Source organism: Rasamsonia byssochlamydoides, assembly GCF_041956645.1.
Source record: "Rasamsonia byssochlamydoides strain NRRL 3658 unplaced genomic scaffold VTN77scaffold_27, whole genome shotgun sequence".
NCBI lineage: Eukaryota > Fungi > Ascomycota > Eurotiomycetes > Eurotiales > Trichocomaceae > Rasamsonia > Rasamsonia byssochlamydoides.
In genome coordinates, this window is record NW_027192410.1 from 173,296 (window position 1) to 191,649 (window position 18,354).

General features: G+C 51.4%; 6 protein-coding genes across 6 annotated transcripts; 3 read left to right on the forward strand and 3 right to left on the reverse strand.

The window, feature by feature from the left end:
* Positions 1–556: 556 nt before the first annotated feature.
* Positions 557–2,578, forward strand: VTN77DRAFT_3801 (uncharacterized protein; the record flags this gene model as incomplete). Its single annotated transcript, XM_069419790.1, has 3 exons — positions 557–610; positions 676–2,212; positions 2,268–2,578. The coding sequence occupies 3 exons, from the start codon at positions 557–559 to the stop codon at positions 2,576–2,578; spliced, it is 1,902 nt and encodes a 633-aa protein (XP_069278151.1).
* A 1,006-nt stretch (positions 2,579–3,584) lies between these two features.
* Positions 3,585–4,758, forward strand: VTN77DRAFT_3802 (uncharacterized protein; the record flags this gene model as incomplete). Its single annotated transcript, XM_069419791.1, has 3 exons — positions 3,585–3,867; positions 3,943–4,275; positions 4,382–4,758. 3 exons carry the CDS (start codon positions 3,585–3,587, stop codon positions 4,756–4,758), a joined length of 993 nt encoding a protein of 330 aa, XP_069278152.1.
* Positions 4,759–5,734: 976 nt separating this feature from the next.
* Positions 5,735–9,337, reverse strand: VTN77DRAFT_3803 (uncharacterized protein; the record flags this gene model as incomplete). The annotated part of the gene is made up of 1 exon (XM_069419792.1): positions 5,735–9,337. One exon carries the CDS (start codon positions 9,335–9,337, stop codon positions 5,735–5,737), a length of 3,603 nt encoding a protein of 1,200 aa, XP_069278153.1.
* A 467-nt stretch (positions 9,338–9,804) lies between these two features.
* On the forward strand, positions 9,805–11,100 carry VTN77DRAFT_3804 (uncharacterized protein; the record flags this gene model as incomplete). Its single annotated transcript, XM_069419793.1, has 2 exons — positions 9,805–9,995; positions 10,071–11,100. 2 exons carry the CDS (start codon positions 9,805–9,807, stop codon positions 11,098–11,100), a joined length of 1,221 nt encoding a protein of 406 aa, XP_069278154.1.
* A 336-nt stretch (positions 11,101–11,436) lies between these two features.
* On the reverse strand, positions 11,437–13,627 carry VTN77DRAFT_3805 (uncharacterized protein; the record flags this gene model as incomplete). The annotated part of the gene is made up of 5 exons (XM_069419794.1): positions 11,437–11,545; positions 11,612–11,665; positions 11,729–11,784; positions 11,843–11,916; positions 11,980–13,627. 5 exons carry the CDS (start codon positions 13,625–13,627, stop codon positions 11,437–11,439), a joined length of 1,941 nt encoding a protein of 646 aa, XP_069278155.1.
* An 850-nt stretch (positions 13,628–14,477) lies between these two features.
* Positions 14,478–17,978, reverse strand: VTN77DRAFT_3806 (uncharacterized protein; the record flags this gene model as incomplete). Its single annotated transcript, XM_069419795.1, has 2 exons — positions 14,478–17,743; positions 17,798–17,978. 2 exons carry the CDS (start codon positions 17,976–17,978, stop codon positions 14,478–14,480), a joined length of 3,447 nt encoding a protein of 1,148 aa, XP_069278156.1.
* Positions 17,979–18,354: the final 376 nt, after the last annotated feature.

Sequence of the window (18,354 nt, forward strand, 5' to 3'; positions counted from 1 at the left end):
TGAGCAGAACACGATGGCAGGGGAATTATGAGCCTTCTCCAGCGATCCTGTGCGCCTGATTATCATGAGATAGCTATTTCGATCCTCAAGGTAGCCCTTTAAAATTAGGAATGACTACCGGGGGGTACTCCCGCCATATTTTGGTAGAGATGAGTACAACAAACAACAATCATGCCTAAAAGGGTGCCAAATATGATTGTCCGACGATCATATTTCTTGTGCATGTCATAAATGTAAAGTGTGCAGTAGCCATCTGTAAAAATAAAGATTGTCTGGGGTGAGTCATCTGGGTCTCTTGCAGCCTTGGCCAGGCGGAGGATGACTTGCCTCCTATCGATAAAAGCGGAGCTTCCCCAAGAACCCGCGTCACTCCCTCCGCCTTCTGATCCATCATCATTGCTCCGTATTGACCTCGTTATTATTACTGGCCTCTCGCAAAAAAAAAATAATGATTTTACGAATACACTACTGAATGCGCCAGTGGCGATCCGAGTACCTCCGTCGTTCTTTTCACAACTGAAGTTCCGAATCTCTATCGTACCATATCGCTCGTATCATGCCTCAGGTGGCGCCCAAGCAAACGCCGGAAGAGCGGCGGAGAGGCGAGCTGGTATGCACTGCTCAGGGTCCTAGGATCCGCTTTGAAAGCGGCTTATGAGCTCACTTGATGCACAGGCGCTTAGCGAATTCGCCGAATATGTTGCAAAGGAGCAGGCCCGTCGCTCCGCCTTCCCTGGTCAAGATCCGTCTGTCGCACCGAGCGGTAGCGGTTACTCCACGGCCAGCCCCTCTGTGATAACAGAAGAGCATGCTGAACTCGATATCCTGGATCAGCTCGGTCTCTCTGATGGCCCCAACACTGCCAAGCTGAAGGATCTACTACTGGGCACGTCCCCTGATGGCGAGAACAGCTTGCAACTTCTGGCAGAAGTGGTGCAGGCTCGAATAGATGAGGGACACGGAGAGACCGTGTTTGATGTCGGGTTGGAGGACAACGGCGAGTCGATGGGGTTCGATCTCGCTCAGTGGAATACTGCGTTAGAGCGGCTACAGGAGGCGGCTAACACCATCCCCGCGCACTGCCGGGTCCTGTTGACATACAATGTGGGCGGACCGGAGGAGGCGAAGAGCAAGAATGAGAGGATGAGGGGAGCATGTGGTAAGGTTTTGATCCGACAGGTCCCAGGTCGGGTGGAAGAAATCATCGAGACCCGGATCGCGGTCGTAGGTAATGTCGATGCGGGCAAGAGTACCCTCCTGGGAGTGCTCGTGAAGGGAAGCTTGGATGATGGCAGAGGGAAAGCCCGTGTCAACCTCTTCCGTCATAAACACGAGATCGAGAGCGGCCGGACCAGCTCTGTCGGCATGGAAATCATGGGGTTTGACACCCGCGGTGAGATTGTCGGTAGTGCGCAGGGTCGCAAGTTGTCCTGGGAGGAGATTGGCAAGAAGTCTGCTAAGGTGATCTCGTTCTCCGATCTGGCTGGTCATGAGCGCTATCTCCGGACCACGGTGTTCGGGATGCTGAGCAGCAGTCCCAATTATTGCTTGTTGATGGTAGCGGCCAATAACGGTCTGGTGGGCATGAGCAAGGAGCATCTGGGGATCGCCTTGGCCCTGAATGTGCCAGTGATGGTCATCATCACGAAGATTGATATCTGCCCGCCTCAGATTCTGCAGCAGACCATCACGCAACTGACGCGGATCCTCAAGTCGCCGGGCGCCCGGAAGATCCCCATCTTCGTCAAGGACATGGAGGAGACTATCAACACCGCGACGCAGTTTGTCAGCCAACGTATCTGCCCCATCTTCCAGATCTCTAACGTCACCGGTGAGGGCCTGGACCTCGTCCGGACATTCCTCAATATCCTTCCCCACCACGGCCACTACAACGCAGAAGCGCCGTTCGAGTTTCTTGTCAACGATACGTTTTCTGTCCCTTTCGTGGGGACCGTAGTCTCGGGCATAGTCAAGTCCGGAGTCGTACACGCGGGTGACACGGTGCAGATCGGGCCGGACTCGTTGGGCCAGTTCACCACAACCACGATCAAGTCCATCGAGCGGAAGCGGATCCCGGTGAATGTCTGCTCGGCAGGACAGTCGGGGTCGTTTGCATTGAAACGTGTCCGGCGGAAAGACGTGCGTAAGGGGATGGTGGTCTTGTCGAAAGTCGATAATCCTCCAAAAGTCTATCGAGAATTCGTCGCCGAAGGTAAGAATATTAGTGTTCATGTTGTCTGGATTTTAAATCGCTGATTCGTTCTTAGTTCTCATACTTTCTCATGCGACCACCATTCGGCCACGGTATCAGGCGATGCTACACGTTGGCGCTGTCAGCCAGACCTGTGCTATTATCGATATCGACCGTGCTTTCATCCGAACTGGCGATCGTGCCCTGGTGGCCTTCCGCTTCATCCAGCGTCCGGAGTTTTTGTCGCCAGGTGATAGGGTGCTCTTCCGTGAGGGCCGAACGAAGGGCCTGGGTATTGTCAAGAGTGTGGGATATGACCCGGAGCATCCTCTGAATCCGGAACTCAAAAAGGCCAAAGAGAAACAGGCTTCCAAGGATGCCAAGTGATGGGTTGCATAGAAGTCATTAGAAAGCAGCATATTCCTGGGCCCTGGTCGCTGTCTGCCACTTTTTCATGTCGAAGATGACCAGCAGAATATCTTGTTTGTGGCTTTGCTCCAGGTGAGCATGAAGCATACTTGATCTGGGAGAAAGGCGTTATTTTGTTCCTTTGCGGTGCGTTGTTCCTTGTTCTGACCATCTAATAATGCTTTCTGTCTTCACTAGGGTTAGGAGTTGTCAGGTGTAGAAAATTGATCTCTACGCATTACAGGTTGATGCAACACAAGTGATGGGGCCATGTCATTATTGTTTATTGTCTCTCTTCAGTGTTTCTCTTTCTTATTGACCTTCTTCATGCTGATTGTTGGCTATATCTGTGCTTTCTGATGCTCCTGTTTGCAAGCCCCTGTTATGGCCACTTCATGAACAGCAATTGCTTTCCGTTGTTACTTCTTAATCTATATAAATGGTATTATCTACACAGAAAGAATCTCAAGTCCATCACCAGAACTAGTTCATCAACAGCTCTCGTGTGGTATTTCCTATTATGTTCATCAGCTTACTGGCCCCATCACGTGATGATGGCCACTTCCGTTCATGACGTCAGGAGTGGTGTTTGTCTGTCGCAACAGGAGAGAACTCATTTGATGATGGATACGACGTCTGCTGGTCCTCCAATGGCAGCCTCCAGTTACTTGCCCCAGATTGAGAGGCGGAAGTGTATCTGTGCGGACTGACATCAGTATCTAGGTTGTTAGGTCCAGATGCATACTCTGTCAGTCATGAAGCGCAATGCAACCGACACCGACTAGCTGGTCCCCTACATGTTAGCCTCGCTGTGGACTCTTAAAAAGGAAATCTGACCCAGGTTCTGCAATCTTAGCTCTGACTGAACTGAACTGAATTGAATTTCAATGACGAACCGATCATTAGCATCTTAATACATCTCGCCTCCCATCGAACTTCTTCATCAAGAGGCTTGTGGGATCGATAGCACACAAACCTCGCAACTATGGAAACAGTCAACAAGGTCGTCGATGCAGGGTACAAGGCGATCTGGGGAGACGGTACTAAGAATGGCAACCTGCAGAATGGAGTGACCGGCAGCAATACGCCAGAGGGAAAGTCCAACATCACCGGCATCCAGACGATCGACAAGGTCGTCGACGCAGGCAAACGGGCAATCTGGGGCGACAGCAACAACGAAACCAACAAACCGCACGGCGAAGAACCCATTTCGGGCGTCACTGGGAAGGGGACGGCCACGGATCCGTATGACGCTGGGAACCGTGACGGTGTGTTTGCCGTTTCTTTTCAGTGGTGACATGTATTGATATGCCAACTTCTGTTCTGATGACTTGATTTAATAGTTCAACCCGACGCTCCCCCGGTCGCAGCTGGCGGCCTTCCATCACCAGCCGTTGAACAGCGAACGGTCAGCCCGGACGATGGCAGCAGCAGCAAAAGCAGCAAAAGCAACGACAACAATAACCCAGATCTTCTCAAGACTACCGTCTCCAGCTTGCAGCCCGATCCCGCAGCTTCCAGTAACGCAACAGACACGACTTCACAGCAGGTGCGCGGCTCGGCACCAGGTCAGACAAGCGAGCAGCTGAAGATTCAGGGCGAGAAACTTGCAAAGGACCTCCAAGATACTAGTACTATTACCGAGACGGGGGGAGATGCATCTGAGGGAGCGACGGGTGAGTTAGGAAATTTCTTTCCCGTCATCATGGTCCCTCCCTCTCTTCGAGTAGAATCTTAATGAATATACTGATTCTTATTTCTTTCCTTGCTAACTCACCAAAGGAGCAACTACTAACACTGACAATACTACTGCTGCCACTGATGCTACTTCGAAGCCAAGCAACAACAACAGCAGCAGCAGCAACAACACTGGCAACGCCTCGCCATCCTCGACATCCGGTCCATCACCCAACTCCAGCGCGAAAGATGCCGGAAACGGAAACGGGAAAAGCAACGGGACAGACAACGGGAACGGCGACAGAAACGGAAACAGTCCCAGCAACGGGAATAGCAACGAGAAAAGCAGCAGCAACGGCAACGGCAACTCTAACTCCAATTCCAACGGCAATGGCATCGGCCACAAGAGAAACAAAACCCTGGAGAAAGTCAAAGACAAGCTGCACATTGGCAGAAACTCGTCTGCTAGGGCATCTAAATAGATAAGGTACATAAGCAGCATTGACAGCATTAGCAGAGCAGTCTTCTATATTTATAAGGTGTCCCAGCAAAGAAGGAATGGAATGTCGATAGACTCGATACTGGAGTTCACCTGTAACTGACTCTTGCGGCATATGCCTGTCCCCATCTCCATCTCGTCGACAGATGAATGAATGATTCCCGACTTTTTGAGGTTTTTATGTTTTAGGTGATCTATGTATGTATGTATGTACGCACGCATGTATATACTTACTCTCTTATGTTCCTTACTGTCAACTGAAAATGAGCATGAGCATGAGCATGATACTACAATGATATATTACATCTTTTTCTTTTCTTTTCTCTTTCTCCCCAGGATCTATAATTTATTTATTTATTTATTCTTCTTCTTCTTCTTCTACTAATGAGAAGCTAATACCTACTTATCAGCGCCCACGAGTCCTAAATAGTAGTAGTGGTAGTGCTCCCACCCGTGAAACCAAGCGAGCAAATACCCAAGACGAAGGAAAGGAAGGAGATGAGATGGAATATCAAAAATCAGCTTATGTATCTTCTCATCTTCTTGATTTTTTTTCCTTTTGTAATCATCGTTGTTTCTCCCCGTCATATACTGTAGGATTTCTATTCTAGTTTAGTCAAAATTCAATCGCCCTATCGTCTTCGTCGACAGTATCCATTGAGATATGGCCGCTAACGGCCTACTTATCTGCCTATCTAAAATCAAGACCAAGGAAAAAAGAAAGAGAAAAAAAGAGAAACAAAGCCCCTTCAAGGCGATATATGCATACATACATCAAGGGATATCACATAGATGATATACTGTACTGTACATACATACATGACATGGATCTATTAATTAAAACGACTACCCCGCCCTCTATCCTGTTCCAGCCAAATAATAGAGATACCACAACAAGAAAGATTGTCAACATGGTCGTAATTTCCGAACACAAAGTCGACAGGTTGACAGGTTCATCATCACTCAAACAGCAACTTCAGCTCCTCGATCCTCTCCTTGCGACGCTCCTCCTCGCTCCCGTCGCCTCCGACCCGCAGACCCAGCGTGCCTGCAATGTTCATCTTCCGCTCCTGGACGCGCAGCATGCGCCCCTCGATGGAGTCCTTGACGATGAAACGCGTTACGGACACCTCACGCAGCTGGCCCATTCGGTGCACGCGGTCGATCGCCTGTGCCTCGACTGCGAAACTCCACCATGGATCCATCATGTACACGTTGCTGGCGGCTGTGAGGTTCAGACCTACGCCGCCGGCGCGAAGGCTGATGAGGAGGACATTGGGAGAGGAGGTGGAATTCTTATTCTGAGTTTTTCCTTTTGGACGGCCGCTCGCCTCAAGATCGTCATCGTCCTCCAGCTCTTCTTCATAGGTTTCCGTACTGGTGAACTGGCGAAGGACTTCCGCGCGCGCTTTCTGCGGCATTGCGCCATCGAGCCGGAGGTGCGATATCCCGGCTTTGGTGAGCTGCGGTCCGATAAGATCAAGAAAAGACGTAAACTGAGAGAATACGACGGACTTGGTGTTGGGAGGCAGGCGCGTCAGATGGGATATCAGAGCGTGGATCTTTGCGGACGTATGGGCAGAAGGTGAGAGCGGGTAGATCCGCCGTAAAGAGATCTTGGGCGGCGCTTGTGATGAAGAAGGAGGTGTACTGCTGTAAAGATCCTGCTCATCTGGTGTCGAGTTCGGCGACCGATGACGGACAACTTCGAAGATGTCCCGCCGTGTCACGGGTGCCCGACACGAGAAACAGCGAGGCACTTCGCCTTTGTCCGTTTGATGACGAATGAAATCCTCGAGGCATTTCTTGCATGCACTGTGCCAGCACCCCGTTACCGCAGGCTCGATCATCGGCTCCTCCGAACAAATAGGGCATTCACCACTAGATTCGTTCTGGATTTGCCTCAATGCATGAGCACTGAAGCGCATTGCCGCGTCCTGTTGCTGATTAGAATCAGCCGACTCAGTAGACGCGGTGAAGCGGTCGATAAGCTCTTGCAAGTCCATGTCGTCCTTCAAATCATTCGCCGCATCAGCCGCCGCCGCAGCGTCCTCTTCTTCTGCGACAATCGCTTTATTCCGGGTGAGGATCGGATGGCAGCAAGTCTGACGGAGTCGCAGGATTTGGGCGAAAATAGTTGAGAACGACTTGAGGAGGGTACCGGCTTCGAAATTGTCGTTGAATGTACGCTTTGCTCGGGTGTATATGTAATCGTAGATCTCGCGTTCTTGCTGGGAAAGCTCCACCTCCTCGATTTTAATTGTCCGAGGAGGGAGAGGGACCAGAGCTTCGCCCTCCGGCGTCTTCATCGTCTTCGTCCGACGAAGGACAAGAGGCTCCAGGACCGTCTGCACGACGTTGAGCGCGCGTACGTAATCTTTCGATTCAAAGGGAACCGTAATAAATGTCTTCCAGAAGGAGAAGTTGCTCCACGGTTCAACCTTCAGGAAGCGGACCAGACTGAACAGATCTTCCAACCGGTTGACAATGGGCGTACCCGTTAAGACCCATCTATGTATGGCCTTGAGCTCGTAACAGGCCCGAGCCGATTTAGAGCGGCGGTTTTTGATCAGGTGAGCTTCGTCAAGGATAACCCGGAAGAACTCGAGGGAGAACAATCCGCTGTGACCGCCAGCTGATTGCAGTGGTCGAGATGCGAGGCTGCGGTATTCTGACAGTACAACTCCGTAGCTCGTGATGATTAGATGGGGAGCAGAGGCACAATTCGCTGCAGAGCAAAGAGTCTTCAGATTCACACTTCTATCCGCGCCGTAGTAGATGACGGTTCTGAGAGATCCCGGAATAGAAGCCTTGTTAGCCTCGCTCTCCCATTGAGAGAGAAGTGAAGTTGGTGCAACGACTAGCGTCGTGTAAGGGGCCGAAACTACCCCCGTAGATGACCTGGGAGGCCGTGGCAGACGGTTGACGGAGCGATCAGCATCCGGCATGATCCGGTTTGAGTGTATGAGACTGAGCATCTCAATTGTCTTGCCCAGACCCATCTCGTCGGCAAGAATTCCGCCCAGGCAATTTTGTTCCTGGACTGGAAACTCCAAGCTCAGCTCGCCAGAATAAGGGTTCACGTAGAAGTAGTCTTGTCGATACACGCATGGCAAAACCTTGTCATCGACATCCTTCAACGGCCACTTGTACTCTTCCCACAGCGGGTGCATCGAGGTCTCCCTGTCCAACTTGACGTCTTTCTCCTTGGCGAGCATCCAGTGAAGAGCTTGCTTTTGGTATTTACGAAGGTTCATCGCAAATGTTTCCGCAGGCTGGGATTCTGGGGTGCTAAAATCGAAGGACTGGGCCTTCTTGTACAGCGTGTCGAGCTGATCCTCTTCCAGTTCGGCTGACTCTTCCTCCTGGGACAAATCTCCTAGCTCGTTGGTATCTTTCAGGTTGTCCTTTTTGTTCTTGTCATATTGCTCGGCCATTTCAGCTGCGCGAAGCAGCCCTTCCTTCTTATGCTTCACAGTAGTCTCGTTGGTAGAAGTTGGGAGGAGGTTAATCTCATCGAAGAGTTTAACCAGGGCGACTTGACGGAGACGCAAGTCTCGCTCCTCCAAACTCTCCTTCTGCTCAAACAGGCCAGTCGATCTGTTATCGTCCAGACTCTTGAAATTGTCGGGTTCAAACGCGTCCTTGAGGAGGTAACATCGGAGCTGCAAGTAGATGGTATCATTAACCCTGATCCGGTCAGGGGCGAATACGCAAACGCCTTCAAAATCGCAGATCCTCTGATCGATGAGCGTCGAAACCCATTCCGCAGTCTCTTGAGGGAGACGTCCAATCTCTTCGCCCCTTTTGTTCGTGAAACGAGTCAAGACGTCCGCTTTTTGATTCACGATGACTTTTCCACCCCGGCGTAACTTTGTCAAAGGCTGCGACCGTGTGCGTTCGATTCTGACCGGTTCGTCATGACGAAGGAGATTAGTACCGCTTCTCGTTGCCCATGCCCCGACTCCAAAGGCGCCGATGTATCTACGATAAGGCATAGATGTAAGAACCTTTGCTCCCTCCGGTGCTTTCCATTCTTTTATATCCTTCGTTTGCGCCGTTTCCGGAGGTTCCTCGGAAGTCACTTCTGTGGACTCTACCCGAGAAGGCTGTTGAACAGCTGAAGGCGTGTGGCTGCCGTTCTTCCACGACCCGTCAAAAAACATGTTGATGGCTCTCTCCATGTTATCGCCCGCAGCGGTCCGGATTTGCATTATCGTATCTTGGGGGATCTCCTGTCCGACAATGCTGCAGAAAAGCTCTGTATCAAAAGTGGTTCCATTCTGTCGTCCTGCTGGAGGCTGCTGGTCCGGCTCCGGCTCGTGTATGCCATTAGGTCTGGTATCAACGTCGTCTGCATTTTCCACGGATATTCCATCGCCTGATGTATTCAGCGTACGTTCCCTCTCCCATGTGCCATTTTCGAGGTTTCTGTGTGAGAAAGACGCGTCAGGGCTCTCACGCGTGACGGCCTGCTCGTTGGAAGATGCAATCTCATCCTCTTCCTCCACAAAAAAGCGCCGTTTCTTGGTTGGCCGTTCATCGACATCTCCCAGACTCATGGTGAACGTGAGGGAATCTTTGACCAAAAAAAATGTGCTGTTGTCTGGTGTTGGAGATGAAGAATGCAAAGTCATATCAATTTGGCTGGTTTGGGAAGACGCGCCGAGAGACGCGCCCGCATCTCATTCTCGGCCCGACGTCATTCTAGTGAAAAAAGCTAGCTGGAAAACAACTTGAAATTTCCAAAGATGCTGACAATAGAGGACTACGGTTATTGTCCTTCACATTCTTGTTTAAATTACATTAAAGTATATCATCTGCGATCGCATCACTCTTGACGTTCCATCCACTTATAAATAACATCGACCAGAGAATTCATCTTCAAAGATATTGGCCATAGCTCCATGGAGCTATCTGCTCAGCACCATCCCGCAAACAAAGCATCTTCATAGCCATGCGTTAGCTAGCTAGCTGGAAGGATTCCGAATTTGAACTGAAGAATATTATTCTCTGCAATTAGTCCACCATGTCATGCTTGAAAAGATCTTTCTCTCCACGCTATGCGGAGGCTTTGCGACGGCCGCAGAGCTGGAACAACCACAACCAACGGCGAACCTTCACCAGATCAGCTCCAGTTGCAGAAGTTGGAGCACCTATAACAGGGGCCGCAGAGGCTGAAGTTGAGTCTGCGCGACAGTATTGCACTGATCTTGTCCGGTAAAGCTTCTGTTTGGGTTTCCCAGTCTTACAACAACACCCGGATATCGCTAACTAGCAAACTACTGCATATAGAAAATATGACCGTCCCTCGTATATCCTCAGCATCTTCATCCCCCAGCCCACGCAACCCTTCTACTTCGCCTTACGAGCACTGAACATCTCCCTCTCCATGATCGCCGACACGACCTCCTCATACACAATCGGGCTGATGCGGCTGCAATTCTGGCGCGACACCGTTACCCGCACCCTCGCGGGTTCGCCGCCGAAGGAGCCCATTGCCATCTTGCTGGGCGCGGCTGTCTCAGACCTGCATGCGCGAACGGATGGTCGAGCGAGGATCAGCAAGGGCTGGTTCCTGCGGATGATCAACGCGCGCGAGCAATCCCTTACCAACGCGCCATACACAAACCTCGCTGCGCTGGAGTCCTACGCGGAGAATACCTATTCGACCTTACTATATCTGACACTGGCCGCGCTGCCAATGACGTCTCTAACGGCGGACCACCTCGCGTCACACATCGGAAAGGCAGCTGGGATAGCAGCCGTACTGCGCGGTCTCCCGCTCGTAGCCTTTCCATCCCCGCCAAGTCATCAGCATTCAAACCAGCCCGGGACGCACAGTGGTGGCACAAAGCAGGGCGCAATCACACTGCCGTTGGATATCATGGCGCAGGCAGGCGTCAAGGAAGAAGACGTCTTCCGCCACGGGGCAGAGGCCCCGGGCCTTCGCGACGCCGTGTTTGCCGTCGCAACGCGCGCCAGCGACCATCTCATCACGGCGCGACAGATGCTGAAGAATCTGCGCGCGGGCAAAGATGTAGGCCATGAATTCGAGCATGAGGGAGAGGAGGGTCACGAATACGGAGACCAACAACAACAATCCCAACAGGACGCCACTGCTGCTAGCCAGCAGTCTCCCTACGAGCGACAACTGAAAGATGTCGAGCGCAGCTTCGGGGTTTTCATGCCTGCTGTATCAACGCAGCTGTGGCTGGACCGACTGCAAAAGGTCGACTTCGACATTTTCAACCCGGTGCTGCTCCGCTCTGACTGGAAATTGCCCTGGAAGGCGTACTTTGCATATCGAAGTCGGTCGTTCTAAATTTAAAAAAAAAACAAATATAGAATAAAATTGAGGTTTAATTGCCAAAAATTGTGATTAAGGATCGATGTAATGTATGTAGGTATGTATGTGTGTACTATATACATGCTGATATGATATGGCCAAGAAAGAAGGGTTCTTTCATCTACCTATCTATACAAAGAAGATTTCAGCAGCGTCCCCGAATCAAAAAAAAAAAAAAAGAGCATTTGCATTCGGGTCCTCCGTGCACAAATATGTATAATATGATACAGGCCAATCCTGTTCGATTGGCGGGTATAGAAGTAATCTCTGCAAAAAGCGAAGACCAGCTTCACTAGACATCAACCGTAAGAATTACGGGTATATTTTCCTTTTTCCCTCTCTTCTCTGTTTCCGTTTTCTCGAACTGAAGAAGAGCCGTTTTTGGGCGAGCTTCAGGAAGTAGCGCATGATCTTGTCGCGCCTGTGACGGTACATTAGCATTAACTAACCTTCAATCCCATACTGTTTCCCGGTAATAAGTACTCACATTAGGAAGACGGTGGTGACGACGACAAAAGGCACAGCTATCTCCCAGAAGTAACTGATTTGGTTGATTAGTATATCTCTCGAACAGTAGTAGAAGAAGAACGGGTAGTAGACATACGCATCGCTATGGTTGTGGACGCCGTCAAAGTACACGAAATTCATCCCGAAATAACCCTATTACGAGTCAGCATGTTTCGAGGATCGCTTGCTGCGTAAGTAGGTAATAACTTACCGTCAAGAAAGTCAAAGGAAGATACAAACAAGTCACCAGGCTCAGCTGTTTCATGCTCTCGTTCTGGTAAGCGCCTAGCATCACCCAAATATGTTAGCTAGTCCAAGGAACTTCAATCGATTTCCTCTGGCACCTACCGATAGTGTTGAAGATCAAATCGATCATGTTATCAGCAGACCGCCTCATCTGGTCATACCCCTCGACGATGGTGATGCAGTGATCGAGAACGTCACCAAGGTACGTATGGCACATGGCGCTGATCGTCACCGTCGAACCACCCATGCTCTTCAGATTAGGAGGCGCGGTCCCAATGAAGCCTGAGTTGTTGCCCGATGATGGCGCAAAGTAAGGGTTTGTCGAACCGGGTTTGACAGCGCCCAAACCCGGAGTAATCATCGGTTCTGACCGGTGGTCGCGGAGAGCGTTGATGACGGCCACCATCGGCTGCATGGCGTTCCGGAGAACGGCAATCTCGGAGGTGAGAATGTACAGGCTCTTGGATTGTTCGATGTTCGGGTCAGTCAAGACTCCGACCTCTAGGTCGCCCATTACATCCTGGTAAGCCATTCTCACGGGGATCGCCAGATCGATGATGGCATCGAGGATGGCCTGCACCAACATGCTGGCATCACACGACTGACGTAATATGGTCTCTGGTGAACTAAGACGTTTGATAATCGGCGCCTCGACGTCACCAGCGCTGGCATCAAAAAACGATAATACCGTGTTATCGGCGCTCAGGAAGATTGACACCTGCTCGATCGTCACACACAGGCCTCGTGAGGCGAGAACAGCATGGCGCTCCATAAACTCAATCCGCTCCTCGTTCGGTCCACCTCGATAGCGCTGCAGACTCCGAGTCGGAGTAGGCAGGACTTGACGGAGATCTCCATGAAGCGCTTCCCGATCGAATGGCCTCTCCACGCTACCAGGCAGTCGCCCAGAACCCTTATGATGCTTCTCCTTCTTCTTTTCCCTCCATCTGCGCGGGATGAGCAGATCTCCGAGCGCGGCCATGATCACCCACCAGTTTTTCCTCTCCTTGGGCGTCCTCGGTATTTTCTCGCTGAGATCGGAGATTGTGTCATCTCCCCCGTTGGGATCTTTGTCTTCATCGCTACTATCATCCGAATCGCTCTTATCATCACGGCGGAGTGTCACCAATTTCTGTAGTGACATCACAATGAAGGCGTGATCGGAATACCAATCGACCTTGGTGCGATTGTGGGAATGCATGAGATCCTCGATCGCCAGCCTGTGCAGGTTCTTGTGGCTTCCCAGGATCCGAATGACATCCCAGCTTAACCCGTTGACATTGATCCACCGACATTGTACCCAAGGCTCTCGTTCCTTCTGCAGGAATTGCTCAAGCGTGTCGTTGTCGAGCGCATACTGGCGCATCTCATGCTGAGAGAAGTCCACGACCGTGATTTCGCATCTTCTATAAAGTTCTACCGGTAGCGACGGAGACCACTCGATGCTATCAGGTGGTAGCGGCTTCTTGGGATCGATTCCCGGTTCCTTTCCCGGTTCCCAATTGTGATCCGGGCTGAGGCCCTCTCTGAAGTAAGAACGCGCGGTGTTGGACCTCTTCACCCGTCGCCTGATCGACCCGATAGAGACTCGGCCCGGAAGAAAGGTATCAGGGGAGGCCAGGTTCTCCTCGACGTCCGTGTTAATACGCAGCGGCGGTGGATGCGGTTGGGCTTCGAGATCGATCTGGTCCGGGACGGTAGCAGGCGATGGCACATGGCCTGGGGCATAATCATGGGCCTGGATGCTCATGGTTAGACGGCTGTCAAGCCAATTCTATCCTTCTGCTGTTGCGTCGTCACATTCAGGAACCCCTGAACCGGCTGCGGGTTATGAAACAAAAGCTGCTGATGGCGTGGAGGCTGAGGATACAAGTGGAACTGTTTAAGATAAGATGCGCTAGGGCCATCTCTAGGTCAAAAATAGAAAAGCAAAAAAAGAATTGAAACCTTAAGATCAGGAAACTAAATCAATTAAACTCAAGAAAGGCAGATTGACGCCAGAACTTGGAACAGCTTCCAATTCCAAGGTTCTTTCCCCACGTGGAGACGTGACTTCCCCGTCTGACGTGTGCCAAGTTGGAGTCACCTGCTCCAACTCTAACACAAAACACAACCTAAGTCTATCTGCAGCAAAATGAAAAATAATTATATCCGTTATAAGCTAATAAATACCCAGTACGAAGCGAACTGAAATAGATAATACATCGCATTATCTATACAGACATAGCCTTTCACACATACATACACGTTAGGTATTTGGTGATACACACACATACACATCCATTCATCCATCTAACACCCATCCACATACCATACCCCACTAAACAAGAAGCCAGACGCCAGCCCAATGCAATTAGAATATATACAACATATGGCAACAACAGTCGGCTCACATAATGTCTGGATGCCGACAACGGTAGTAATGAAACAGAAGAGATGGTTCGAAGACAGGCGGTGAGGATAAGAAAACCGGTATGAGTGGCACGGTCGAAGTTCGGAAAATCAAATCGATCGAAAGGGAGAAGCAAAGAGAAGAGAGGAAATTATACACCATCGAAGGAAAAGGAAAGTATCTCACATAGGCTGCCTGCCCGTTTCACTCACAATCGCGCAGAAGAAGGACGCTGTTTCCAAGGGTATTTGGAAAGGGGGAAAGCGGTCTGTTTGTGTGCGGCATTGACATGTTTGCCTTGCGATGGGTTGCGGAAGTCGTGATAAAGCTTGGGTTGGACCTCCATCAGGATAGCTTTCTGCGGTTCAGCAGCGACCGGTTTCGGCGCAGCAGGAGCTTTAGCAGCCAATTTGTTTGAGCGCGCCGTGGTCACACTCGATGCTGATTTCGCGTCGGCTGCTGACTTCATCGCCTCTCTGATGATTTCCCGGAGCTCCTTGTCGTCACTGGTAATCTGCGCCTTGATGAAAGCGATTTGGTCGCCATTCTGAAGACTTGACATGACCGACTTCCGTGGCGTGTAGGAATACTTGTCAGGGGCAGGTGCCTCGATTGGTTTGATGGACGGGTCGAGGTATGCCTCAGACCCCTTGTCCATAAGCTGATGGATATCCAGGCTTTCCCCGTGAGGAATCTTGTTGGGGTGAGAAGGAGTCACGCAGTCCATGTTGACCTCTTTCCGAAGAACGTGGTCGATGTCAACCGCGGAGAAAAAGGCACAAGACTGAGGAAGGTCGTCGATGCCCATTTGCTGCGCAAACATCGCACGAGTCCAAACATTGGCGACCTGCAATGCCATGGCCGCCCGGTACTTGTCCTCCTCCTTCACTAGGTATCTGATCTCGTCATGAACGGTGATCGCCAGGCGAGCCTTGATATTGTACCGCCGGACAAGGAAGTCCATGGAGATGATCAGGAGATGCAAATAGTCGACACCAGAGGACTGGATAGCCCAGTTGATCCGAGAAGTCATGAAACTGCCTTTGTTGATGAAACGGCGCATGAGGGCTTCCGTAATTCCAGCACCCAGGACCGGTGTTCGAGGCCTCTCTTGCTCTGCGAATTCTTCGAGCTTGTTGAAGACGAAGGACTCCGTGCCGCCTCGCCAGAAAGGATTGTCACTCAACATCTTACGCGTGGTACGGGTACCCTTGGTCTCTTTGTAAAGTTTTGCCGCGATCTCGTTGGCGTCTTTGTCCGACAGCATCGGATTGAATTGCCGGAGCAGAGTGGCTGCGAATTTCAACCCAGCACCGTAGATACGCCCGTAATTGAAGACTTTGGCATCATTCCGAGAAATTCCAAGAATCTTAGCGGTTCGCGAGTGCAGATCAGTCCCAGCAGCCTTGGAGCCTTCGAGTGTCATGAAGCCGATGGCGTTGCCCCCATGAATTTGGAACTGAGCATCTCCCACAAGACTGGCGATCCACAACTCTTGAGAGTCCACGTCTGCACCGACAAAGACATAGCCTGGAGGGGCTTTGATCATGGCTTTGAGTTCGGACCCAACGCGGTTCGCTTTGGCATTGCTGGCCGTAAGCCACGTGTTCTCCACAGCGCGCCGAGTGATGGTCCCCATCGGAATGATTTGGGGCAAGATGAAGCCCAGTTTCTTGCCGTCATTCTTGGGTCCTTGCACGTCCTCTTCATAGACGACCATTTGATTCAAGATCCGGTCCCGTGCACTAATCCAATAAGAACAAGATGCGTTCATTTCCAAGGCTTCTTTAGCAAGGGCATATTTCGAAGACAGTGTCCCGTTCTCGAAATACTGCAAGTACCCTTTGGCCAAGGGATTAGCACACCGGGCCTGGGGCCCGTCCTTGTGTGGCAGCTTAAAGTAGGCATGTTTCCGGTCATCGCGAAGGTCCAGGTTCGTCTCCTCGGACATATCGCAACGAGTGACTGCTTGGTTTTCATACTTCGAAGCCTCATCCAGAGGAACCTTGAAGGTCCAACCAAACTTGTCGGACCAGATCAAAGGATGGCCATCCCAAGAGAGCTTGAGCAAGATTGGCGCTATCCGCGTCCGGACCGTCAGATTCATTTCTGAATTGTTGCTGGAGAAGAGGTCCTTGTACCACTTCGGCATGCCAGGCTTCTTCTGTCTAGCGGCCGGGCGCGGAGGATCTCCCTTCTTCTTGCCCTTGACCATCTTGATTTCCTGGCCAGACCAGTCCAGCTGCCGCAGCCAGGGGTCGTTTTGGTATATTGTGGGGTCATCCTTCACCTTCACAGCCTCCTCGCAGAGCTCGATCAGTCTCCGTCGAACATCGTCCAATCGCTGATGGTATGTCCGCTCGGCGTTGGCGAGATACTGCTCCCACGATTCATTGACCGGCAAGATAACCGAGCAAAGATGTCGCAATGCTCCAAAGCTGACAGGATGGGGACAAGTATCGAGGAAATTCGGGAAGACCTTCTTGAACACGCGGTGAGTGATTGCAACGTCGGCGGCGCAGTAATCCAACAGCTCCTCCAGTCTCTCCCGGATTCCCTCCCTGTCAAGCTCTCCGAAATAGTCTCTCTGCGACTTGTCGATCGTCACATCGCAGTGGAACTTGGCGACATCGCGGAGGGAGTTCACGGAGCTCCTCCCTACCCACAACTCCTCCTCTTCTTCAGCGAGCATCTTGCTCTCCAGCAGCGCTGCGAGCTCGACAGAATTGGTCTCACTGGCGATCTTGTCCCTCAAATCTCTATTCTTCTTATGCCGCATCCACGTAGGGCGCTGCTGGGAGCACATTCCGTTGACCGCCACATGCAAGGACATGGTATCGAGAAAGAAATTCCGCGACTGCTGCAGACTGTACTCTTCCAGGACTCGAGCGCGGTCATACCCGATATTATGGCCGACGATAATGCGGGGCTTCGACGGATCACCCAGGGGGACGAGATGGCGATCGCTCTCCGATTCCCCTAGAAGCCAAGGGGACAGCCATGCGTACCACGCTGTCGGGCTGACGGCACAAGCCATGACGGCGAAAGTAGTTTCCTTCCACATAACCTCCGTATCAAACGTCAACATTGTCTCGTCCGGGGCGTCCACCGGTTCCCAAGTGCCGTCGCTGTTGTATTTCGTCCATCCACTCCTCCTCACCCATTTCCGCGGCATTTGAGGGCTATTTGCCAGCGCATAGGACTTTGCATAACTCAGATACGGCTCAGAGGAATCCATGCCCAACTTATGGAAATGCTCGTCCAAGGTCTGTCCACTCAGCTGTGGCAAGTCGAACGCGATGGGCTCGGCGGCCTCCTGCGATTTGCCCAAGAGATCATGGCGTGACAGGTGGTCCTTGGCCAAGGCTACGAGCTTTTCGTCTGGAGGAGTCGGTTTTGTCAAGAAGATCTGCGAGTGCACATAGTCGCTCAATTGTTGCACTCCGATCTCATTAAACCTGGGGGAGGAGGGGACTTAAGATCATCAGTATCATTGCCACAATCTAAGGAAATTGTCAATTGACATACCTGAAAGGGTTTTAAGTTTTGGCTTCTCTCCCGGCGAAGCAGTTGACGACTGGGCGAAAAACACTCTCCCATTCGGGAATAGGATCTTTGGAGGGAGAGTGTGTGGCCAGAGCGGCCGTAATATCGGTGCGCAAGATCGCGCAATGCCCCTGCGAGGAGCATGCGCAGGATATCGCAACATCGAGGAAAGAGGGGACCACGAAAGCAGCCTCAAGTCATGGCAGCGCAGGTCGATGCGCGAAGCGACGCGAAGACAGGAGCGTCAGAGGGTCGGTCTTGCGTCAGCGCGTTACCTAAAACTATGGGCAACCGCTGCTTGCTTAATGAAGATCGGATTGTTAATATTTCAATTTGAATGGCGGCGGCGGGATCTGCAGGAATGCCTGAAGTTCGTGACTAAGCCTGAGGCACCGAAATGCTTTGCAGCCAATCGAGATGGCGGGTTTATCCGCAGCATCTCACCGCCTTCCGGAAACGGGTGATTGACGATAACCTTGCTGATGATAGCAGTCACTGCCGCATGCATGTCCCGCCACTACGGAGGACGTCGATCAATG